At 34.4% G+C, this 25,642-nt stretch overlaps 3 protein-coding genes across 3 annotated transcripts; 2 read left to right on the top strand and 1 right to left on the bottom strand.

The window, feature by feature from the left end:
* Positions 1 to 8,083: 8,083 nt before the first annotated feature.
* LOC115718791 (6-phosphofructo-2-kinase/fructose-2,6-bisphosphatase) lies at positions 8,084 to 16,510 on the top strand. The gene is made up of 23 exons (XM_030647616.2): positions 8,084 to 8,671; positions 8,772 to 8,835; positions 9,253 to 9,548; positions 9,761 to 9,982; positions 10,329 to 10,538; positions 10,644 to 10,739; positions 10,998 to 11,096; positions 11,186 to 11,215; positions 11,467 to 11,520; positions 12,092 to 12,145; positions 12,234 to 12,311; positions 12,400 to 12,491; positions 12,568 to 12,625; positions 12,732 to 12,806; positions 13,102 to 13,149; positions 13,856 to 13,953; positions 15,000 to 15,075; positions 15,220 to 15,282; positions 15,433 to 15,524; positions 15,635 to 15,703; positions 15,794 to 15,857; positions 15,951 to 16,016; positions 16,163 to 16,510. Exons 1-23 carry the CDS (start codon positions 8,477 to 8,479, stop codon positions 16,238 to 16,240), a joined length of 2,277 nt encoding a protein of 758 aa, XP_030503476.1. The 5' UTR covers positions 8,084 to 8,476; the 3' UTR covers positions 16,241 to 16,510.
* A 142-nt stretch (positions 16,511 to 16,652) lies between these two features.
* On the top strand, positions 16,653 to 18,625 carry LOC115718792 (RING-H2 finger protein ATL63). Its single transcript, XM_030647617.2, has one exon. It carries the CDS (start codon positions 17,636 to 17,638, stop codon positions 18,458 to 18,460), a length of 825 nt encoding a protein of 274 aa, XP_030503477.1. The 5' UTR covers positions 16,653 to 17,635; the 3' UTR covers positions 18,461 to 18,625.
* A 2,809-nt stretch (positions 18,626 to 21,434) lies between these two features.
* On the bottom strand, positions 21,435 to 22,721 carry LOC133034384 (uncharacterized mitochondrial protein AtMg00810-like). Its single transcript, XM_061109463.1, has one exon. The coding sequence runs from the start codon at positions 22,719 to 22,721 to the stop codon at positions 21,435 to 21,437; it is 1,287 nt and encodes a 428-aa protein (XP_060965446.1).
* Between the last annotated feature and the right edge of the window lie 2,921 nt (positions 22,722 to 25,642).

Raw genomic sequence — 25,642 nt, 5'->3', positions numbered from 1 at the left:
CAACACTTTCCTTACCAAGCTTGGGAAGTCCTCGAACAATACCTGCATTTGACAAATTTTTCCGATTTTTATAATTAATATGCCCAAGCTTGGCATGCCACAAATCTGTGGTGTTGTTGATAGCTGAATGACAAGTAAACATAGGGGTTAGAGTGTAACAGTTATCATTGGATCGAAATCCTTGCAAGATACATTCATTATCATCATTAAGAACATAGCAATGATCACTATCAAATGAAACAGTAAACCCTTGGTCACAAATTTGAGTAATGCTAAGTAAATTAGCCCTCAGTCCTTCAACTAACATCACATTTTTCAGTCTAGGTAACCCTTCAAAATTTAGAGTTCCCATACCAACAACTTTTCCAGATAAGCCATTACCAAAAGTGACTTCTCCACATTGCATAGGCCGAATGTTAGTCAAAAAGTCCTTGTCACCTGTCATATGTCTAGAACAACCACTGTCAAAATACCACATTTGAGATGCAGCAGTTTTATCAGAAAAACCAGCTAGACAATTCTTTTTTACCCATATTTGTTTCAAACCTTTATGTTTCTTTTGAGATTTTTCCAAATTATCAAAATAATTTGTTTTAAACAGATTTTTCAACGTGAAACATTTAGGTCTGATATGTCCTTTTCTACCACAAAAATGACAAGTGGGAACAAATCTTTTTACCTGAGATCTTACTCTTTTCGAAAATCCTGAAGATTTTGCAACATCAGAAACAGCTCTTGCTACAACAGTCCGTGATACTGTTGCAACAGACTTTGTAGCCTCAGAGTGGTTTGTTGGAACACTAGATTTTACAAACTTCGTGACTCCAGAACTTTCCATCCCATTTGATCCAAGGCCTGCGAAACCTCTTTGACCTGCATTCTGAGCTTTTTCAAAAATAGAAGATCCAGGATTAAGCATTTGAACATTTTTCTTAAAATTTTCAAGTTCCCTTTTTAAGAGAGTGATTTTTTCATCTTTATCACAAGCATTTGTCTCATACTCTTTTATTTTCAATTCACACATTTCAATTTGATGAGACAATTTTTTATTCAATTTATTCAACTCTCTATTTTCAGAAGCAACTTGAATCTATTTTTCATACATGACTTTGTATGATTCAGCAAGAGACACTTCACAGATTTCAGACTCATCTAAATCTGATTCCTCTTGTTCGGTGGTATTATTCAAACATACCAATCTAGCTTTCACCTGTGAATCACACAACACATTAGTCATAACAGAAGTTAGGGCAACATTTTTCAGAATTATCTTCATCACTTTCGGTTTCATCATCACTCCAAGTGACATTAAAACTTTTCTTATTCTTTTTCAAGGTGTTTGCACACTCAGCTTGAATATGCCCAAAACCTTCACATTCCCTGCACTGAACTCCCTTTTTGTTAGAGACAGATGGTTTAATGAAAGTATTACCTTTTGAACCTTTCGAAATATTCTTTTTATTTCCCATCTTTTTCATATATTTCTGAAAATTCTTAGTTAATAAAGCAATCTCATCATCACATTCACTATTAGAATTTTCATTATCAGCAACTTTCAAAGCAATACTTTTACCTTTTTCAGCAATGGATTTGGGTTTGTCCTTTTGTTTAATCTGTTGATTTAATTCAAAAGTACGTAAGGAACCCATCAATTCTTCCACCTTCATTGTGCTAAAATCTTTAGCTTCCTCCATTGCCAAAAGTTTAGTATCGAATCTTTCTGGAAGTACTCTAACAATTTTTCTCACAAGAACAGAGTCATCAAGCTTTTCACCAAGAGCAAAATATTCATTAGCAATATCAGATAATTTTTCATAGAATTCAGTTAAGGTTTCATTATCAGACATTCTAAGCTCATCAAATTTAGTTTGAAGCATGATAAATCTAGATCTCTTCACATCAGAAGTTCCCTCAAACTGAGTTTGAAGGATCTCCCAAGCTTCCTTAGCAGAAACACAAGATGATATAAGTTTAATGTAACCGTCACCTGCACCGTTAAAGATAGCATGCAAGGCTTTGCTATTGTATGCAGAAAGTTCATCATCTTCAATAGACCATTCCAGTTCAGATTTTATAGTAGTATTACCTGAAGAATCTGTCTCAACTGGAAGAGACCAACCTGATAGAACCATTCTCCAAGCTTTCTCATCTTGAGATTTGATGAAGGCCCTCATTCTAACTTTCCAATAAGGATAGTTAGAGTCATTAAGTAACGGTGGTCTAGAAATAGAACTTCCTTCTGCAAAAAATGACATTTTAACACAAAAACGTTATATGACCACACTAAGAGTTTAGTGTCCCGCTCTGATACCAAATAAAAAACCGTGTTTTTGCAAATGTCAGTTGTATATAAGAAAATATAAAAACTGGAAGCGTTTGCAGAAGCAGAAAGTAATTCTGCTACAGCAAAACGGAATAGGCAGAGTATAAAATATTTGCAGAAAAATAAATAACTTGACACAAGAGATTTATACGTGGTATCAGTGTTCTAACGAACACTCCTAGTCCACAGGGCCACGCCCAGAGAATGAAATTAATTAATAAAGTATCAAAATTACAAAGACAATTGACTTAAACAAGTTTAGACTCCCTCTAAAGTATTGCCGAAATCCTTTGTAATCCACTTTATGAATCTGACTTCTTGAAACACCTTCAAGCCCGAACTCCCTTCGTCTTTGAAGTGTGAGTGCTTACTTCCTCCCGAAGTAAGGCTTCAACAAGTCTTCTCCCGAAGACCAAGTGCTTACTTCCTCCCGAAGTAAGGCTTTACCAAGTCTTCTCCCGAAGACCAATCTCTTGTTCAGTCAAGTAGTTCTTCACAACCTCTAGGATAGAGTAAGAACAGAAAATAAACAAGTAGAACCTAGATGAACAACTAGGCTCTCACAAAACAAAGAAACACTCTTCTCTCAAAAAAGATAAATGCAAAAAATAATTAATGGAAGAGTTGATTCGAATGGTTGCTCTCTAGGCTCTATTTATAGAACATAGAAACCTTAGAGGCAACCACAAGTTCGAATCTACAGCTGTACAAGAACTTTCCTAAAGAAACATGATCTACTACATCAGATTCGGATGCTGACGCAGCAGATCACACAAGAAATGGGAAACTTGCTATAATCGGGTCCGATCCTCTATCAAAGCTTGATTCCTGCCAAAAACAGATTAGATATTCTGATTGTATCAAGATACAATCGAAATCAATAAGGAAAAGGCAATAATCAAAGTTTCCCTAAAAAAGACAACTTTCCAAAAGAGAATTCCTTATCTTTTAAGAAGTTTTCAACAAAGGAAAGTTCAGCTGAAAGTGCAACTTTCCAAACAAGGAAAAGAGCAACTACAATCCGAATTTATAAGGCAAGAAATCGAATATGAATGCACAACAATCTTACCATAAAAGGAAAAATTATTTTGTCAACTAACTTGCCAAAAAAGGACTTTACACTTAGGTCTCCCTTTATTCTAGTCAAAACGCAAGGATGAAGATTTCAATTTTATTCTTGAGAATCTAACTTCCAAATTACAAGGGTGGAAGGCAAAAACGTTGTCCAAGGCAGCCGTGCAACTCTCATTAAATTCGTGGGTCTGGCTATGCCAGCCTATGCTATGGAAACTACTAAGCTCTCTAGTCATCTCGCTACAAAGATAGATGGAATGGTTCGTGACTTTTGGTGGGGATTTGATAAAGGTAACCATGGGATACACTTGAAATCTTGGGACAAGATGTGCCTCCCTAAATTCCGTGGGGGTCTTGGCTTTTGGAAAACTAAAGAAATGAATTTGGCTTTCTTGGTTAAATGGGGATGGAATCTGTTTACAGGATCCCAATCTTTGTGCTGCCAAATTTTAAGAGCAAAATACCTGAGAGGAACATATATGCTCAAGTGCAAGGCCAAGTCTTCTGACTCATGATTTTGGAAAAACATGGTAAAAGCTAATGATATCCTGAGACGACCCTTGGATCACTCATGGTAAGAAATTTTTTCCAAAGGCTGAGCGGATGCATGTTCCTATATCTGGGAAAGTGGCTAATCAATTGATTGATAGGGGAGACTAGGATATCCAGAAGCTGCATAACCTATTTGATAATGAAATAATTGTGGCCATTTTAAAGAGGGGTAGACCTACAGGGTGGGGGAAAGTGTTGGGATTTGTGCCCTAAATAAAACTCATTTCAATATAATCAGATTTACTAATTAATAAAGATCAGAAATAACATTTTAATGTTGCATGGTTCACATGATTTATTTCATGATTATATTTAAGGTATAAATTCTATTAAGTCCAGAACATATTTATTTTTACATGATTATAGTGTTGTCAGCACAGTGGAATATAATCATGTTTATATGTTCGAAAGTTTTAATTCCCTGATTTGTCAGTTCATTGGATTTAGACTGCCATGGTAATCAACGATAGGTATACTTACACCTTGGATAAGTGTTATGTCCTTTCCAGGGCATTGACAAAGTTTACCAGTATTGGATGTATGGAGTATACATTGGATGTGACCGATATTGAACTTTAATTAGATATGTTAAATTTACCGTAATATCTATTCAATTCAATATCACCTAGTTGATCCTAGATCAAGTGATCTTAATCCTGACATGATTAGGTTCGATCTCAAGAGTATTATACATGTTCTCTGATTTGTTTGTTAAGCCTACTTTCGGGTCAGGGTGATACGTACATTTTGGGAACATGATAGTGCAATTGAGTGGGAGCGCTAATCATAGATATGGAATCTATAGCTTCTATAGGTATTTAGAAGTGAAACGATGATTTCCTTCGAGCTTGCTAAATAGAGATAAATGATTGAGATCTCATTTTAGTGATTATATTATTTCACTAAAATATCATTTATAAGGGGCAAGTGTTTTAAGGATAAAATACATTGAAAGGGTATAACGATATTTTTTTATCCCTATGCAATGTAAATCATCTATAGAGGATCATTGATTATTGGGATTATATCAATGGATAATTTATAGCGTATCTATATCATGGAACATATAGAGCGTTATGTATGATTGAGAGTACAATTCTAAGTTCTAAGAGTGGATGCAACAAGGAATTAATAAGCTAGTGAATTTACTAGGTAAATTCTTGATTTGCTTATTGGAAGCTCGGTTATATAGGCCCATGGTCCCCATACTAGTTGAGACCATACTGCTTGTAAGACTCAGTTAATTGATTTTAATTAATCAATTATAATTCTAAAATAAGACTATGTCTAATTTATGAATTTTCACTAAGTAAGGGCAAAATTGTGAAGAAAAGAGATTCTAGGTTTTATTTATTAATTGAAAGACTTTATTAAGTCTAATTAATAAATTTATTAAATGACAATATTATTTAATAATTAATTTTTAGTTATTAAATAATTGGAATTGACATTTAAGTGGTTAAATTAGAAAATTGGCGTTTTCGAGAATATGAGATAAAAAAATGACAAAATTGCAAAATTGCAAAGTGGGCCCAATCCACAATCCATGGCCGACACACTTAGTGTGATTTTATCATTTATTTTTCCTATTATTTTAATGCTAATTAAATCTAACCTAAACCTAGGTGATTACCTATAAATAGATAGTGATGGCTCACATTCACACTTAACTCTGTCAGATGAAAACTGAGCCTCTTTCTATTCTCTATAGCCGAAACCAATTCTCTCTTTTATTCTTCAATAATTTCGAACCTTGAGTGATAGAGTGAGTGCCCACATACATCAAGTGGTACCTCAATCATAGTGTGTAAGACTGTGAAGAATCCAATCAACACAGGAGAATCAGCATCAAAGAAGGAGTGAAAAAGATTCAGGTACAGATATTGATAATGCTCTGCTATAGAAAGGAATCAAGGGCTAGATATCTGAACGGAAGGAGTCATTATATTCCGCTGCACCCAATGTAAGGTTTCCTAAACCCTTATGTGTTTATTTCATTGTTTTAGAAATTCATATTAGGATGTTAATGAAACATACTTGTTAGTAAATCTAGATCCTAGTAAAATATTTCCAACAGAAAGATCATTGGATTTGGACGAAGGAAGGTAATGGCCGGTTCTCTTGTAAGTCAGCATATCTTATCCAAGCCCTCAAGAGAAACCTCCACTGTCAGGGGCCTCCAGTTCTGTGGAACAATCTTTGGAATAGCAAGATCTTTGAGCGTCACAAGATTCTGTGGTGGAGCATTCTCTCCGAAGCGCTCCTGACCAGGTCGACTCTAAATAAAGATTTTCTTATCGAGGACACACATGGCCCAATTTGTGGAATGGAAGATGAATCGACTGGGCACCTGTTCCTTCATTGCAACCTTGCTTATCACTTGTGGTGCACTTCCCCGTGGAGAATCTTTTCTATGTCTGACACCGGGATTAGAGTCTGTGATTGGATTAAGTTCATTTGGAATCTTCAACACAAAGGTGTAAACCCGGACGAGGTGTTCCTTTATGCTTCTGTTGTTGTGGACACGATATGGAGAGTTTGGAATGATAAGGTACATCATAAAATGGATAATGTGAAGCAATGTATTGACTAAAATTTTCACTCTTTTGCAGATTACAAATCTTCCTTTATCCATCCTCCTTCTCCGAGCCGCTCTCTTGCTTGGTGCCCGCCTCCTCAAGATTGGTTCAAACTGAACTGCGACGTCAAAGTAGGTTCGAAACACATGTGCATTGCAGTTGTTGCTAGAAACACCTTGGTGATAGGGGTGAGCAAAAAATCCAAGAAACCGACCAAACCGAGTAAACCGACCGTCCGAACACCGAAAAAACCGACACCGAAAAAACCGAAAACCGAAAAAACCGCCTTCGGTTAAAACTGCCTTAACATGGTCGGTTTTAGTGTCAATGGCAAACCGACCGATTAAACCGAGAACCGACCGAACATATATATTATTTTTCTACCTATTTAATATACAATTTTATTAAACTAATTTTACTTATATCTTTTTTATTTAAAGTCTCAATTATTCATTATTTTATTTTATTATAATTTGATGCATTTACGTATTATATACACACATTCATAAAATAATACTAATTTTTTAATATAACTCATTATCATATTAGTAGTACAAATAATTTGAACAAATTTAAAAAAGTTTGTTTTACATTATTTATTTAACTAAGAAAGTTTTATTTTTAAATTATATGATATTTGATACAATACTTTATTTTTTTAGTTTTCAAATATTTATAAAAAATTTAAAAACTTATTTTTTTTTAAAAAAATAAAGTTCTGTTTGGTCGGTTTAAACCGACCAAACCGTAGATTAAAACGGTCGTTTTTTTTATATTTTTATAATGGTCGGTCGGTTTTCGGATTAGAACCATAAAAACCGAAAACCGAATTTTGGATTTTTTTTGTGTAAAAAACTGACCAAACCGACCGTTGCTCACCCTTACTTGGTGAGGTGATTTGGGTGACCTTAGCAAAATTGGATTTCACTGACGCTCTTTACGGTAAGGCGGCGTCTATTTGCTTGGTTTTAGAGGTGGCTTTAGAATTAGAATGCAAATTTATTATTATTGAGAGTGACTTTAAGACAGTAATAAATTCCATCGCTAGGGTGGACTCTAGGTGGGAAATTGAAAATCACTCCTCTTTTTGTAATAGAGTCATGTGCTCTTTTGCTAGTTGTTTATTTTGTAATATTTTTAGAATTTGTAATTTTATGATTTATAATGTAAATATGTGAGCGTTTATCTACAACTAATTTAGTCAACTTTCTATTTTTCCATTTTTAAGAATATATTATGTAATAACTGCAAAGTTTAAGTTTTATATTTTATTTTTTTTTTTAAAAAAAATCAAAAGTAATATAAAAGAATGAGAAAATAATATGTTATATTTTAAAGTGGTATAGGATTTTGTGACAAACTTTCAACATTACTTGTATGAGAGATGCTTTAAAATCACTTCTCTTCTGTCCGTTCCATACAAACCCAATCTGTACACGTGTCATCCGGACAAACTGACCGTACGGTCATTTCCACGCAAAGGCGAGTAAGCTAATTAAAACTGATTTTTGAGAAGATAAACAAGCTTCGTTGATGACACGTGAGCAATTGTGGGCCCCTATTGGGCCTTTCTACCAGCCCAAGAGAGAAAATACCATCTCGACCAGTAGTACCCACCTCGAACAACACCACCATCGTTTTCTCTCTCTCTCTCTCCCGATATCTTTTTTCTCAATTTTTCTTATCGATAAAGTCCAAACATGGCGCACTGAACCCACTCAGCCATAACCACACACATGCGCACATAGTTTCTTTATTGATTCTCTAATCTACCTCTCACTTTCACTTTCATTCTCATTCACTTCTATTCTATCCAGAATCGCTAAACTAAGATCATCATAAACCGTTGATTCTGCATATATAATATGTATATGTATATGTATATCAGTATATGAGTCAGTGAAGATATTATTAACCAGAAAAAAAGGAGAGAATTTGAGCTATAGAGATGGGGACGGGGTCGTCTAAAGATACGGACGGGGCTTCTCATGGAAGCGATGGAAGAGAAGGGGAAAATTTAGACCAGGCAGGTGGTCAACTTTATGTGTCGTTGAAAATGGAGAATTACAAGCTCAAAGAGGAGCTCATTCCTCATGTCTACGGCTCTGTTCCGCTTATTGGTTCTTGGGATTCTTCTAAAGCTGTAAGAATTTTACCTATATATCACTTTTTTCTCTTATTGCTATTGTTGGTAAAATGGTATATATGAATTTAAATTTATTGTTCTTGGTGGACGTTTTTAGCTTTCTATGGAACGGGAATCGGCCTCTATGTGGGAATTGAGCTTTGTTGTTCCTCCCAATCACGGTAGCTTTCTCGTGGCTCTTCTTCTCAATTCAAATGCTTTATGCTATGAATACATAAGACTAGCCTTTCCTAATTTGGGTTTTTGCTGAAATGACCTATACAAGAACTCATTGTACGACTGACTATAATCATGCTTTGTTCAATTACGAATCTTGGTGTTGTTTACGTTTACTATTATCTTGTGAACTTAGGTTTATTCAGCTTCAGCTTCAGGGAAGGGGTTTGTTTTCACGAGTTTTACTCACAAACATATTGAAAATAGAAACCAAATAGGAAGGATGAAAGAAGTATTAGGTGTCTTTATTATTGGATTGGATTAAAATATGGTCAACGTTCTCTTGCTGGTTTGACTTAATAGTTCGTCAAGTATTTTTTTAATGGTTCTATTTGTGTTTTTTCTGTTTATGATGGATATAGAATCATTGGATTTCAAGTTCCTTTTGAAGCCAAAGCACAGCAGTGTGCCTTGTGTAGTTGAGGAAGGATCAAATCGTCGACTTATTAGGGGAACCTTGCAAGGGGATGCAAGAGTGGCTCTATTTAAGCTAAATGGAGATGATATTCTGGAGTATCGAGTGTTCATTAAAGCAGACAGGGTATCGCCATTCGATCTTGCAGCTAGTTGGAGGGCTTATCAAGAAAATCTCAGGCCTTCGTCTGTACGAGGGATTCCTGATGTCCGTATAGATTCAGTGCCAGAGATCAGTGTTGAGGTGTGTTAAGAGTCTTACACTTGCATTTCTAAATTTCCTGTAATGTTTGACCCGTCCAAAGTCTTAGGTCTTGAAATTATATGCTGCAAATTAGGGTGCTTTCCAATCAAATTCAAATTATTATTTATTTTTGCTGAATTGCTTTGAATTGTTATGCTAGATTAATATTATTCCCGAACCCTCCTCTTTATTACTTGCCTATATATGCACAGAATGGATCTTCAGCTAGCTTGGACCTTGATATTGAACATTATGTTGTCCCAGCTCCATCAACTTCTGCCACTTCAGGTCTGGTTTATGCAGCTAACATGACAGAGACTCCTAGGTCATTAACCCTTACTGGAGTATTTTCAAAAGCTGATGGGTCTAGCAGTGCTGCATATACCTACAAAGATGGTGCTGGTGTGTCTGCAGATCAAACTTCACCAAAAAAGGTTTGTTTCAGCAACTCATATTGTGTAAATTAGAGCTTTAGAAAGTTGTGTGCGCAAAAGTGTTATGTTGGATCATATGAGGTTCTTCACTGTATTTTGTAGACTTTTGATGCTTAAGTTCACCGTCATCATACCAACCATGTTCATCCAAAGCTTATTTATTTTTTTAGTAAGTACGTAAATTAATGTTGAATCATTAGTTTAGACATGATATTTGTGTATGAAGTTGGAGAGCATTTTGTGATCAATGTGTGGGTACGCCGTACTCGTGTGTTTGGAATATCCTCCAAAAAAAGTAGTTTTTGTAGTGTTCTAGATTGAATGCATTACTCTAATTTCATACCAGGGGATGGAGGTTGTTGTCCCAGACCCGTCCAAGGTGTATGTATCTTCTGGGATGGTAGAATCTAAGTCAGTGGGAACGCTTTCACCTTTGCAAAGGCAAGATAGTCACAGGGGTCTCTTTGTGGACAGAGGTGTTGGTTCTCCTAGGCTGGTTAAATCGTCTAGTGCTTCTACTTTCTCTTTTGATCTCAAACTGGACACAGAAACCAAGGTTTGTGTAGAAATACATTTTTCTTTTTTTTTCCTATGAATATTTATATTGCACTTACTGATTTATTTAAGACTTTCTTTCACCCTGTTTTCTATTGGCTGTTAGAATTCAATGCCAGCAGCTGCTGGAGCTGTTGCAGCAGCAGCAGTAGCTGATCAAATGCTTGGACCAAAGGAGGATAAACATTTGGCAATTGTCTTGGTACTCTCTTTCCTGATTTATGAAATAAAATAAAAAAAAGAAAAAAAAAAGATTCAATAGCAGAAACATTTTCTCACCTACTTTTTTTGTATTCTTAGTCATAAACTTAAGAAAGCTGAAGTTCAATATAACTTTTTCACATTCCAAAAGTCAGAAATTTGATATGCTGCCAATATCACCGGGTTTCAGTTGGTGCTTTAAATGTAAATTATTAGTTTGCTGAGTGCAATAATGTCTAACCATGTTTCTTTACTTCAGGTTGGTTTACCTGCTCGTGGTAAAACTTTTACTGCAGCTAAACTGACTAGATACCTACGCTGGCTGGGTCATGATACCAAACACTTCAATGTTGGAAAGGTTGCTTGCGTAATTTTTTGTGCTTAAAATTTGTAGTTTAACTTATGAAGTTAGTATAAGTTGAATAACTTGTTTCCTTCTTTTGGTAGTATCGGCGCCTGAAGCATGGAGCTAATCAGGTATCTATTGTTCAAACTTTCATAGGTATCTATTGCTAGAGGTTTTTATTAGAGATAAGCATTTTACTACCTTTTTATGAGTGATCAATTCTTTGATACTTCATCAGTCATACTCTTTGCGGGACCAGCAAGCTCACTTTTTCTTACAACTTGTATTAGTTGAATTTTTATTAAATAGATCAAGGGAAGACTACATTAATTTTGTCAGGTTATCAGATATTTCTTAATGGATGAGATATTTGTTGATGCAGTCTGCTGACTTTTTCCGAGCTGATAACCCTGAAGGCATTGAAGCCCGTAATGAGGTATATATTATAAGAAAACAATAAAGAAAAGTTGATTTATTTTTAATAATTTTGTTTTCATTTATAGGAAGACATGTGCTTTCTTAAAGCTTTAGTTGTATTGTGAATGAGGGAATCAGCTATTTTGCTTGAGAATAGATCTATTTGTTTTCTTCACTATTTGCAAATACGTTGTTAGAACTAGTCTCTAGGACCAGATGCATTTGATGCTTTGAAAATGTGCGAGTATAGCTCAATGTTTTTAGAAAGACAGCTGGGGGTAGGTGTGGGGTGTGGGGAAGCTTATGCAAACACAGGGAAGCAAGATAAGAAGTCATTTGAGGAGGAAAATAAATAATATATTTCTCGACTTACATTCACGATGCCATCTTTATGAATAAATTTATTAAATATGCATAGTTGAATGAGTCATTAGTTGATGTTTACCTTCATAAATTGGGTGTGCCATTCCACTTTTTGCCAACTGGGTGTTAAAGCCTATAGTAAATTTGATTCCCTGGATGCTTGGTAATGTAACACCACGTTAACCTTTTCTCTTTGTAAATAGTTTTAATGTATCACATGGTACTAGGTAGCAGCCCTGGCATTTGATGACATGGTTTCCTGGATGCAAGAAGGTGGCCAGGTAAATCATTGATATTAGATGTTGGGATTCCTTTATGGCTTCCATGTAATGCTTTTGTTTTAATTCCCACAAAATGAATTAATTTTAGGTTGGAATATTTGATGCAACAAACAGTTATAGTCACAGAAGAAATATGCTGATGAAAATGGCTGAAGGAAAATGCAAGGTACCATGAGCAAAGTTTGTGGAGTTAAAAGTTTCTCATCAATTGCTTGGTGCACATTTATAAATTCATCATTATTTTTTTCTTGTAGATTATTTTCCTGGAGACAATTTGCAATGACGAGCGGATCATTGAAAGAAATATACGTCTTAAAATTCAACAGAGTCCTGACTATGCAGAAGAGTATGATTGCACTGTGGAACCAGTTGTTTGTCCTTCTCAACATTTATGTACATACTAATTTCTCGGCCTTTTGCAGGCCTGATTTTGAGGCTGGATTGAGAGACTTCAAAACTCGGCTTGCTAATTACGAAAAGGTAGTTCCTGAAAATGCTTTGATGTTCGTTCTATAGGAGTTAAGTCTTTTAGAAAGGTAAGTTTCATATAATATTATAATGATGTCGATTTTACCTCTTTGACTAGGTTTATGAACCAGTTGAAGAAGGATCATATATCAAAATGATTGATATGGTTAGTGGACATGGAGGACAAATACAAGTAAGTGCGACAGTTGCATGATTCTAGTACATTTACCATATAAATGGTTTTCTTATGGCCAACGTGTATTTGGATATCCATAAGTTAAAATAATATCTTGCTGAATGAAGAGTACGACTTTGTAATTTTCGTTGACTATGCTGTGTGGGTTCTTGATTTTTGAAATTGAGCAGTTCTGTTCGAAATTTATTTTATTTTGAATTGTTATTTACACCTAAGGTTAATATTTTTTGGTTGCATCTCAACATTTATACTGTGACTAGTATTCTTTTAATCATTCTAAATTTATCTACAGGTAAACAATATCAGTGGCTATCTTCCTGGAAGAATTGTCTTTTTCTTGGTATGTATTTCTATGAAGAATATGGTTCCAAAAACTACTGCTTATAAGTGTAGAAAAATTTTGTTGCTCAACTCCTACTCTTCATTAATGGTTGCTGGTTTATAGCGTATGAGATCCTCAGTGCTAGTAGCCTAATATTTAGAGGTTATTATTGAAATACATGGAATACACTGCAAGATATAATCCTGGTATGGTAAAGAATTTTATCAACCAAGGAAGCTTGATTACCAGAATATTTGATATTAGCTTTTTTGTTAGAAACAATAATGAAGTTCCCATGACTCAGAATGTCATAATATTATTTATCATGCCACATAAAGGTGTGTAATTGCATTATATTCTTGTTCAAATTACCACAATGAAATGCAAGGTTTTGTTTTGGATGTTTGCAAAATAATTTATCTTAAAAGTATTTTACGTGCAATATTATGGGAAATTTAATCTGCGATGTTTTGCATTTATGTGATGTTTTATTTGGACTGCAGTTTGAAAATAGATTCCGATCACTTTTCATAACTATCATACTGCCAGAATTGCAGTGGTAAATAAAACAAAAAAATCCTGCTTTAGAGAGTTTGCTCAACTGATTATATATATATATAAATATTATATAGAAAAATGCTATATATGTAAAGATCATTAGCTATTTCATTTTCCCTTTGGTTTTACCTCAATTCTTTTATTAACACTTCTGTTACTCATGTAGGTGAATACGCACCTCACACCGCGCCCAATCTTACTTACTAGGCATGGAGAAAGTAGGGATAATGTTAGAGGAAGAATTGGGGGTGACACTGCATTGAGGTGAGCGTGAAAATAATTTTACTTTTTGTTTTTTTCCTGTAATATAGAGTTCATATATCATTTTTGAAATTGCATTATATTCTTGTCCTAAAAAATATATATGTCAAATGTCATACTGTATATTAAAATTCAATTTGTTCCTCGGAGTTGCACCATTCCAATGGTACCTGATTTTTTGAACTTTTTGGTAAAATAAAAAATTTCTGAATATAATTTAAGCTGCATAGTAATCATTCGTTTGTGTTTTCCTTGAGTTGAGAGAATCTCTAAAAAGACTAAACTAAGAACACATTGCAGTTTTCTAAACAAAAACTAAAATCAAATAAAGAGAACGCCTTGCACTGCAGTTGCTGTCCTTTTAAAGAACCCTGTTGTAGACATTGAATAGGCTGCTTTGGATATGATGCTGAAGCTAGCATATTTCAAAAGTGCTGTTAAATTCTGCTTGTGTTTTTTGAATGCGTTATGCTATGACATGTTCATTCCATTTTCATAGTGGTGTTTGGTAGTACTTTTGTTTTTAAATTTTTAATCACAAAAATAAAAATAAAATTTTTGTTTTTGAAAAACAAAAATGTGCTCTATAACTATTTTTGTTTTTCAATTTTAAAATTAAAAAACAAAAGTACGTTTTGTAAATTTAATTTTTATTTTCATTTGTTGATTTTATTTAAGTCGGGTCCGAGTCCGGGTCCAAGATTGAGATTGGGGGCGGGTCTAAGTCTGGGCCAGGTCCAGGTTCGGTTTCCAAGGTCTAAGTTGGAGTCGGAGTCCAAAATATTGATGAAGAAAAAACGGTTTAAAAAAATTTAAAAAGTGATTTTTTTTGTTTTTAAAATTTAGATTCTTAATTAAAAAATTGAAAAATAAAAACAGTTTTAAATTTTAAAGAATATGATTTTGGAAAATATTTTCACTTTTTTAATTTTAAAAACAAAAAACTGATTAAAAAAGTATTACCCAACGCACCATTTAGTTTTTGTCAAATTTTATTTCCAACTGATTGAGGAAGCTTACTAGAAAGAAACAATCACTTTTTTTAACAGTGATGCTGGAGAGATTTACGCAAAGAAGCTATATACCTTTGTCGAAAAGCGGCTGAAATCAGAACGTGCTGCTTCTGTAAGCATCATATCTTTGATTAATCATCTGATATCTAATTCTAATTTTCTAATGTTTTACTTCTGATGTAATTTCTTTTAAGTTTTCTTCCTCTTTATTGTAAATGCAATTAAGTATAAACTGGTCAATATTTGCATTGACTAGATATGGACTAGCACACTGCAGCGAACTATTCTGACAGCGAGTCACATTCCTGGATTCCCCAAGGTAAGACTAAAAAGGTCTCTAAGTGGATGCCCTGTAAATGTCATTTTGTCTGTTCATTCTATTAAAATCAAACAAACATTACATCTGTTGTTTTATTATAACCAAGGATTAAAGATTAGTTGGTTTCACCATTTCTAAAAATAATTATAGATACAATGGCGCGCCTTGGATGAGATAAATGCTGGAGTTTGTGATGGAATGACATACGAGGAAATAAAGAAGAACATGCCAGAGGAGTACGAGTATGTTGCATCTCTCACTTTCTCTCTTAAATCATGACCCGCTTCTTAAAACCATTTTTGGGGGCTCTTTCAATACTGTGTTCTTTACTATCATTTTTTTTTTCTTACAGGGCACGGAAGAAGGATAAACTGAGGTACAGGTATCCTCGTGGGGAGTCTTATCTGGATGTTATCCAAAGGTTGACATTGTTGCAATCCTGAAATTTAGTTTCATTTAAATTATTTTGATGCCAATGAATTCTTGAATTAAAGTCCAACTGTAACTGCAGGCTGGAGCCTGTAATTATTGAACTTGAACGTCAACGAGCACCTGTCGTGGTAATATCTCACCAGGTTGGTCACCATATACTCCGAACTTGCTTTTTCAGTTTCTAATATTTTACCACAAAGTATAACAACTATATTTCTTTATTAATATTATTACAGGCAGTATTGAGGGCATTATACGCTTACTTTGCTGATAGGCCTCTTAAAGAAATTCCCCATATCGAGGTAATTTATAACTTTAAAATAAAAAATCAACATATTTGATTTAATACCTAAGAAATTGGGAACCGCAGGATTTGCAAATCGGATTTTTTTGTGAAGATTTTGTGTTATTATGAGTTCTTTTACTTATTGTACTTGTTCTATCTCAGATACCACTTCACACTATAATAGAGATACAAATGGGAGTTGCCGGAGTCCAAGAGAAAAGGTACAAACTCATGGACTGAGAAGTATGTGGTTGCACGAAATTTTTGGTTTGGAACTTTGGTGGGCAGTGCTGGAAACCCCTTCCATTCTTTATTACTTTTATCCATTAACAAAAATGTAACTTCAGCATACACATTTATATATGTCAAAGCTGTATCAATAAGTAATAAAATAATAATTCATCCAAAAATTTCCCAATTGTTCATAAACAAACTTTTGTTTTCTTTTACAAACATGTGTAAGCTGTCAAGTCAAGAAAAACACAATTCAATTCAATTTGAGTTGTCTCATATTTAGTGCATCATTCCTCCAATATGGTCCCATAACTTGCTTATTTATGTCATCTAGTTAGTAAATATGTAAATACCGACATGTGAAGACTCTCATCTTTTTTCGTGTTCATCCTGAAACGAGCAGAGACTCGTGCCATCACGAGCAGACTTTCAAAACGTGTCAGATCAGCTAAAAATAATAAGTTGTGACTTAATTTTAGAGAGCAAATGCTATTTAGTAACAGTGGAGCTAATTGGCCACCATTTATCATTTAGTGCAAAGTCAGATAACATTTAAAGGTTATATTCATACTTCACATTCAGCCTTACTTTGGAGTCTCAATAGTCAAATGATACTTTTTCTAAAACTCATTTTTGGCATTTTACTGGTCAAGAAAAAAACATGATACAAGAAAGCCAACAAGGTAGCACTATTTACAGGTTCAGTAAAATGATCCAAATATAGTGATTAATTTCACATGGGACCCCTGAATTGAAAGTGAGTAGTCATTCAGTAGCCCATCCAAAAAGGGGTCCAAAAGACTCACGTCCCACCAAAACTAGCCACACGACACAAGAAACAACAACACAATCATAAAACCTTCCAAATAAAAAAAAAAATAGTAAATAAATAAAAGATTGAATGAAAAGACCAAGTAGAATGGTTTAAAAGAAAAGGAGAAAAAGATCGTGTAGATTCTAGGGATGGAGAGTCACCCACCCCAATTAGACAAATCGCACATGATTACAATAACCCATTCATTCACAACCAGCTGCCGTCGCCTTCACGAGTCCTTCATTTTAGCCTTGCCTTTCACTTTGACTTTCTCACTCTTTCAAATCACATAAATTTCTCTACTAGTAACCACTCTTTGTATGTATGTGTCTATATATAAAGAGAGAGAGAGTAGATTTGTTGACCAAACCACGCAAATGCAGGGAATGGGATCATAAAGACCCGCAATTTAATCGCTCAAGGCTCAAACAAAGACTTCAATCTCACGTAAGCCTTTTTTTTCCTTTCTTGGTTATATAAAAAAGAAAAACTCTCAAGTAAACTAGACGAAGGTTCGTCACTTAAACTTAAGGTCATATTTCATTACTACTAAATAAGAAAGAAGAGAGAAAAAAGATTAGGCTCAAATGGTAAGCCCCGTTGGTGAGGGTGACTCGCTCCCGACTCAATCCCACGACCCTCTGAGTCGACTCGTCCAAAGCATTTTCTCTTACAACAGCAATGTCATGCTGGCAGCTCTAGTCTCCTTGCTCTTAGTAATCGTTTTCGTCTTGCTTCTCCATGTATACGCCAAATGGTTCTTGGCCCAGGCCCACCACCATCACCGGCGGCGGAACAGGCCCATCACCACCGTCTCACGCGTTCTCGGCCCATCTCGTTTTCACAGCTTTCCTCCTTTCAATTTTGATCTCTCTTCCACAACATTCCAACATTCCAAAGGTCTCGACCCTTCTATAATTTCCTCCATACCCTTGTTCGTCCACAAGGTCAATCCCAACTCCACCGCCGCCGTTGATCTCGATGGTCTTGAGCTCGAGTGCGTCATCTGTCTGAGCGGCTTCGAAGACGGAGAAGTCGGCCGTAAATTACCTAAATGCAGCCATGAATTCCACTTAGAATGCATCGACATGTGGTTAGGATCTCACTCGAATTGCCCAATTTGCAGAGCTCCGGTAGTCTGCGAAGAAAAGGCCGCTGCCGCTGCGGCAACTGTCAATTCCAGCAACGGCCAAGCTAATTCAACGGAAGCTTCGCCGAATCCAGCAACGGCAGATTCAGTCGTGGTTGATGTATTGGTTACTCCGGTTGATTCTGAAATGCCCGATTGTTCTTCGCCATCTTCGTCTTCTCCATCTTCATTTGGATGCTCTCTAAAGAGAATGCTGAGCAGGAATAGGTCGGAGAACAAGGTTTTTCCGGCATCCACAGTGAATGAGAGTAATCAAGTATAACTAGCTATGAAAAAAATTGCTCTGTTTCAATGTAATGTTCATATGTAGCTTCTTCTTTTTCTATTTTTTTAGTAAACCATTTAATTTATGTACAAAATAGTTTTTCTTTTCTTTCTTGTGGGTTTCTCGTGATTGAGTAACATTTTCAATATTACTTATCTAAAATCATTGTCATTAGCCAAATTATAAGAAAAACCTTAGTTAGTGAACAAAGGTGCAATGCCATAGTCACTATTCAGTTTAATCCTATAAACTAACTTAAGCTATCAATATCATTAGTCACAAGTTAACATTTTGTCTTATTAGAAAGCTTTTTAGATTTTCTGTTTTTGTTTTTTTTTCTTTTAATAATAATAGTGTTTGGTTTTGAGTTTATCCCCAAAAGCCAGATCTGAGCTACATGAGTGAGTTGAGTTGAGGGTAGCTATGGCCAATGCTTGGTCGACTACCAAGCAAACAGTACACAACTCAAATGGGGCTATCAGCAATTAAGCATTGAATATGGTACACTGTATGTCCATAACTTTTTCAATTTCTTTTTTTCGTTTTTCAAGTTTTTGGGGTTCAGTCTAATTATGCAACTGGTCCCAATCGGTCAGTATACTAAGTTCTACAATAATTGTATTCATAAATTACAAACTCATTAAATTATGATCTCCATGTCTTCTCAACTTCGATTTTTAATTGTAGGACCCTTTAAACTTACAATATACTAATACCAAACAAACCCACAAATATTATCAGCCTAAATCAATAGGGTTTAGGTACTAATAATAATAAATCATGGTCATTAAATGGTGATTATGGTAGTAGCAGAGCAGGGTTTTGTATAATAGAATTGTTTGACTGGTGTGAATTGTCTTCAGTCTTCATCTAAACATGTATTGTGGTCAATGTTTTTGAAGACTTGCGTCAGTTAGATAAAAAAAAATATTATATAAATATATTAATAGTCAAGAAACTGATTCAAATAATAGACATATGATCTATGTACGTATGCAGTAAAGCATTTATTATGGTCAGATCCATAGCCGGATCTAGTGCCGTGGAGCATTCAATTCTTATTTTGTATGTATTCGCCTAATTATTCATTTTTTTTTTTTATAAAAATATAGTTCAAAATAAATATAAAAATACATATAACTTGGACAAAAGTGATCATCTCCTTATGAAACCTTATTTAAGTATGTAAGTCATAACCATTTTTAATGTTGCCTTGACTTATGTTGGTACCAGTAGTATTATTCAAGCATTTGAGGGAGAAAGGAGAGACAGATATGTGTTTATTGAGATTAAACCAAATTCATTATAACAAGTCAAACCGCAATGTTTTTGTTTGATAGATAGTTGATTCGGTTTGTTAATTGAAAAATATATTTTTCTGATTGGTTTAGTTAACAATTTTGAAGTGTGAAACCACCAAATCAACTATCAAAGATACATTTTTTTTAAAGTAACTATCAAAAATACAATTTGATTAAGGAAGAGAAAAAAGTTCAACAATACCACATAAAAAAATAGGTTTATATGAGATTTCTTATTCGACTATACAATAGGGTTGGACATTTAATCCAATATTTTTTACTTAATCTGGTTCAATTCAATATTTTTCTCTAATCTGATCTAATTAGTAATTGAATTTAAAAAATTTAATTGGATATTCAATTACACACATAATTTAATATTAACTTAAAAACATAAAAAAAACCTATAAATTATATATAAACCTTCATTTAAGTTTAATACTACATAACTATAGGAATAATTACATAAGACACTATTTTTTGTAAAATATTTACATTTTTACATTCAAAGAATGTTTTTTTTTTTTTTTACATTTTTACGGTTTTCTAAAAAATAACAAGAAAACAACATAAAATCAACAAGAAAACAACATAAAAGTACCATCAAAATAACATCAAAATAACAACAAAAAAACAACAAAAAAATAACATACATATAACAAAAAATTAACAACAAATGAACAAAATTTCAACATAAAAAGACCGTATTTTATGTAAATAAAATCAAAAAAATCGTAAAAATGTTTAAAATTCCGTGAAACTGTATTTTTGTTGTTTTTGTGCATTTGTAAAATTAATCCATAAATATATAGGAAAATTTACAAAAATACTGGAATTTAGGTTAACTTTTACAAAAATACTGTCACACAGAAATCTTTTCAAAAATACCGTGTTTTTATAAAACAACAGTAAAACACAGAGCAGAACAACTCAAAACAACAGTAGAACAACTAAAAAACACCAGTGAAACTTAACACAGTATACTGCAGTATGAAACATATAAAAAAATACAAAAAAGTATAAAATACCGGTATTTTTGTAAAAAAATGGCAAAAGTTAGTATATAATGTAAATTTCCCAATATATAATCCTTACAAGTTTAATACACTCAAAAGTTTGAAATAACTAAAACAACAATATTGCCAACTACTTAAATAGAAAAAACATCATGAAAATAAATACATAAAATAACCAAGTATTACAAATTCAAAAAAAAAAAAAAAGGTAAAAATATTATCAAAATATTTTTTTATTATATATAAATATTTTTTTAATATGTATTAGATATAATTGGATTGGATTGGTTTTTAATTGAATTTCAAGATAGACATTCAATAACAGATCCAATCTAATTAGAATTCAATCTTACGAAAAGGAAAAAGCTTTATTGAATGTTCAATGTAATCTTTACAAGAAGAAATTAACGAATACAAAAACAGAGAAGAGGACTTATATACAAGAAAGGAAAAGGGAGTTAACTGACTAACTATAGTTAGACTAACCATAACAACCAACTAACTCAAGTCAAGAGCAAAAACACTCTTACTGACACAACTAACTGAACGTAACTAACATAACGAAAATAACGGTCAGTAACAATAACAGTTAGTAATGTAGCAGAGGACTAAAGATAGGGAAATAAGTGGAGCCTAATTCTTGATATCCCCCCCTCAAGGTGGACTGTATATGTCATATATAGACATCTTGCGAATATGTGAAGTGAGGGTAGTAGCTGGTAAGGGCCTGGTGAAGGCATCGACCAACTGTAATGTGCTTGAAACTGGAATGAGCCGAATTGTGGAGTTGTTGATTTTGTCTCGAATAAAATGACAATCAAGTTCGATGTGCTTGGTGCGTTCATGACATGTAGGGTTGTTGGCGATGTGGATAGCCGATTGGTTGTCACAATATATGAATGCCGAACTTGTTTGTTGTATTTGGAAGTCTGAAAGTAAGTATTGGAGCCAAGTAATTTCACTTGTTGTTGCAGCAAGTGCCCTATATTTGGCTTTTGCTGAGCTTTTTGAGATGGTGGGTTGTTTCTTTGTTTTCCAAGATATGAGACACTCACCAAGAAAAATGCAGAATCCCGTTGTTGATCGTCTTGTAATTGGACAGGAAGCCCAATCGGAATCAGAGAAACCACAGAGTTTGAGAGAGGAAGTGGTTGAATATAGAATGCCTTGACCAGGGCTTCCTTTAAGATAGCGAATGAGGTGGTTGAGTGCCTGCAGATGTTGTGTTCTAGGGGTTGACATGAATGGGCTAAGATTATTCACTGCATAAGTGATATCTGGTCTTGATAAAGTGAGGTATAGGAGCTTCCCAATTAGTTGTCTGTAGGCTGAGGGATTAGTGAGAGGTTCTCCTTGCTGATCGTCCAACTTAGTCCTTGGATCCATGGGGGTTTTAGCCGGTTTACATCCAGAAAAACTAGTGTCATCAAGTAGTTGAAGTGTGTATTTTCTTTGAGAGAGAAAGAGACCTTCTTTTGATTTTGCAATTTCGAATCCAAGAAAGTATCTTAGCTCTCCTAGAGCTTTGAGTTTGAATTGTTGATGTAGAGACTGCTGAACTTGTTGCAAAGTGTGGATGTTAAGACCCGTGAGCACTATGTCATCAACATAGACAAGCAGGGCAACGAAATCATCATCTGTTCCTCTAGTAAATAAGGTGTAATCGGCCTGGGATTGTTTGAATCCGTCTTGGAGCAGAGCATCAGTGAGCTTCTTGTACCATTGTCTCGAGGACTGTTTGAGGCCGTAAATGGATTTTTGAAGTTTGCAAACGAGAGGAGCACCTGTATCCACAGATTGAGAAGTAGTTAGTCCAGGAGGTAATGTCATGTACACATCTTCATTGAGGTCTCCATTTAAAAAAGCATTATTAATATCGATTTGTAGAATATGCCATTCTTTAATGGTGGAAATGGCAAAAAGTAATTTGAAGGTGACCATTTTGGCCACAGGGGAGAAAGTGTCAAAGAAGTCAAGGCCCTCTTGTTGAGTGTTACGAAAATTATAAACACTACGCAAGTATACACAATCAAGTAGTAGCTTACGCAAGTGAGGTCGAACCACAGGGAATTGGATTAATTACTACTAAACTATACCTATAATTCTATTTGGCAAATCAAGAGTATTTATGATTTAAAATAATTAAAGTAATTCAGAAAATTTAATAACACAGTTTAAAGTTAAGCAAGATGAGATGATACGGAGGAGAATCCTGTTGTTGTTTACCCAGATCGTTAATGCCTAATTGCTATCCTATTCTTGAAGTGAATGACAGATTATAAAGTAACCTAGCTCTTTTCAGATCTTCTAGGTTCTAAATCACATGTTCTCTAATTAATTCCTTAATTAAACTAACATAAAATCAGCATTAGGTAATAATCTACTTGTCACATAAGTCATGTGAATACTCTCGTTTCACATAGAACATCGATTATCCAAATTTTAGCATTCTCAATTCTCACTTTTCAGATTTCGAATTGAGATCATAAAGCATGCACAAGGTGATCAATCTTAAACATGAAATTAAGCACAAATTAAGATAATTTCACAAACAAGAATGGAGGAATGGCAATTAAACATTAACTAGGCAAAACATTAAACAACAATCATCATCCTCCCTAAATGGGAAATTTAGTTCAGAAATAAATCCATAACCATTCCTATAACAATATTCAACATAAATAAGTTAAAGAGGAATAGAGAAAGAAACTGTTGGTGGAATGACTCTGGATCTTCACTTTGATTTCCTCTGCTCTTCCTGCCACTTTCTGTTGTGTTTTAGGTCTCCAAATCGCTCCCCCCTGACTTCCAATCGCAATTTTCTATTTATAACTAATTTTTAGGGTTCGTCGGACAAAAATATCCTTGACCGTACAGACGCCCGCCGCGGCCAGAAGTGCATCAAAAAACCACATTTTTGCCCAGACTTTATGGCCGCGGCCATGGAAATCTCGCCGCAGCGAGATGAAATTTTCTGCTTCAATCTCTTTTAGTAAAATGGGCATAACTTTCTCATACAAACTCCAAATGAGCTGATTGAAGATGCGTAGGAAAGATAAAAAAGAGAACTAAAACTTTTATGTTTTGACTTTGTCCAAGATCTGATCAGAGCACCGTCTAATTTAGGCTTAAAGTTTCAGCTTTATTTTCTTTCAAAATTTACTCTATTTTATAGATCACTGTTTTCCGAAATTTGTCCAATTTATACATTCCAAGTGTAAAAACCTGAAATCAAAGAAAACAAGCGTAATTCTATTCCAAAAATAATAATAAAGAAGAAAAACAACTATAAAATGTGACCCGAAACTTAGGCTAAATATAGCCTAACATTGAGTATAGCCTTGTGCTACAAGTCTAGCTTTGAGCCTTTCAACGGATCCGTCACTATTAAACTTGATTTTGTATACCCATCTACATCCAATGGCTCTTTTATTTGGTGGTAATGGAACTACTATCCAGGTTTTGTTGTTTTTTAAAGCTGTGAGTTCTAAGTCCATTGCATCCAACCATTCCTTGAATTGGATAGCTTGCTTGTAAGTTTGTGGTTCCTTGAGAGATGTCACTGCAAGAATAAAGGCCTTATAAGATTCAGTTAATCTAGCATAAGAAATATATTTATCAAGGTGATGGGGAGTTGAATTTTTGTCTTGAATGGAGGAGTAACATTCGAAGTCACGGAGGTATGTAGGTCTCTTTGTTGTTCTGGTGGTTCTTCTTTGAATAGAAGTTGAGTTATCACTGCTGGTTTCTTGTAGTTGTGTCTGCAGAAGGTTGAATAGAAGGGGCAAAATTGCTATCTTCTGCATCAGTGGGAATATTGTTGGCATCTGTAGTGATTTCTGGAGTATCTGAAACAGTGGCAAGGTAATCACTTATAGGTGTGTTAGTGACATTATTAGATGGTAGCACCAGTTTAATAAAAGGATCAACATTACTAGATTGGTCATTTAGTTTATGAAAAGGAAAAATGCTTTCATGAAAAATGACATTTTGAGAGATGAACACTTGTTTATTGTTGATGTCATATAAACGATATCCCTTAACACCTTGAGGATATCCCAAGAAAACACAAATTCTAGCTCTTGGATCAAATTTGGTTCTATTAACAGGAAGGGTAGATGCAAAAACAAGGCATCCAAAAACTCTTAAGTGTGTGTAGTTAGGCTCCCTATTGTATAGAAGCTCATAGGGAGTCTTATTTTTCAGATTTGGAGTAGGCGTGCGATTAATGAGATAAGCTGCAGTCATAATGCTTACTGTCCAAAATCTAATAGGTATATGAGCCTGAAAATACAGAGCACGGGCAATGTTAAGAAGATGCTGGTGCTTTCTTTCAGCCACAACGTTTTGCTCAGGGGGGTCAACACATGTGAAATCATGTAATATGCCATATTTATTGAAAAGGTCTTTGAAGGCAAGTTCAGGAGCATTATCGGACCTGAAACATTTGAACATGCAATTGAATTGAGTTTGAACATAAGATATGAACTGAGGTATGACAAATAAAGCATCAGATTTTTGTTTCAAAAGGTAGATCCAAGTGAATCTCGAATGGTCATCAACAAGAGTAAGGAAATATTTATAACCAGAGTGAGATTGAACATGGTAAGGTCCCCAAATGTCACAATGAATCAAGTCAAAAATTTTACAAGCAAAATTATTATTGTTGGGAAACGGTAATTTCCTTTGCTTGGCTAAAGGACATATGTAACAAGGAGAATTTTTATGAACAACAGCAGTATTACAGTTTAGAGTTTTATTTAATAGATTCAGATGCTTGTTGGACAGATGTCCTAATCTCGAATGCCAAACTTCAGCAGCAACATTGAGGATTGGAAAATCAGTAGGTGTAGAATCAAGGA

This window comes from Cannabis sativa, chromosome 2 (assembly GCF_029168945.1).
Source record: "Cannabis sativa cultivar Pink pepper isolate KNU-18-1 chromosome 2, ASM2916894v1, whole genome shotgun sequence".
Lineage (NCBI taxonomy): Eukaryota > Viridiplantae > Streptophyta > Magnoliopsida > Rosales > Cannabaceae > Cannabis > Cannabis sativa.
This window is presented reverse-complemented; position numbering and strand designations above follow the sequence as displayed.

Coding starts and splice junctions, on each gene's coding strand:
- LOC115718791 (XM_030647616.2), top strand. CDS start 8,477: ATGGGGACGGGGTCGTCTAAAGATACGGACGGGGCTTCTCATGGAAGC. Junction 9,549..9,760: donor TGCCAGAGATCAGTGTTGAG/GTGTGTTAAGAG, acceptor ATATATGCACAG/AATGGATCTTCAGCTAGCTT. Junction 11,216..11,466: donor TGAAGCATGGAGCTAATCAG/GTATCTATTGTT, acceptor TTGTTGATGCAG/TCTGCTGACTTTTTCCGAGC.
- LOC133034384 (XM_061109463.1), bottom strand. CDS start 22,721: ATGGTCACCTTCAAATTACTTTTTGCCATTTCCACCATTAAAGAATGG.
- LOC115718792 (XM_030647617.2), top strand. CDS start 17,636: ATGGTAAGCCCCGTTGGTGAGGGTGACTCGCTCCCGACTCAATCCCAC.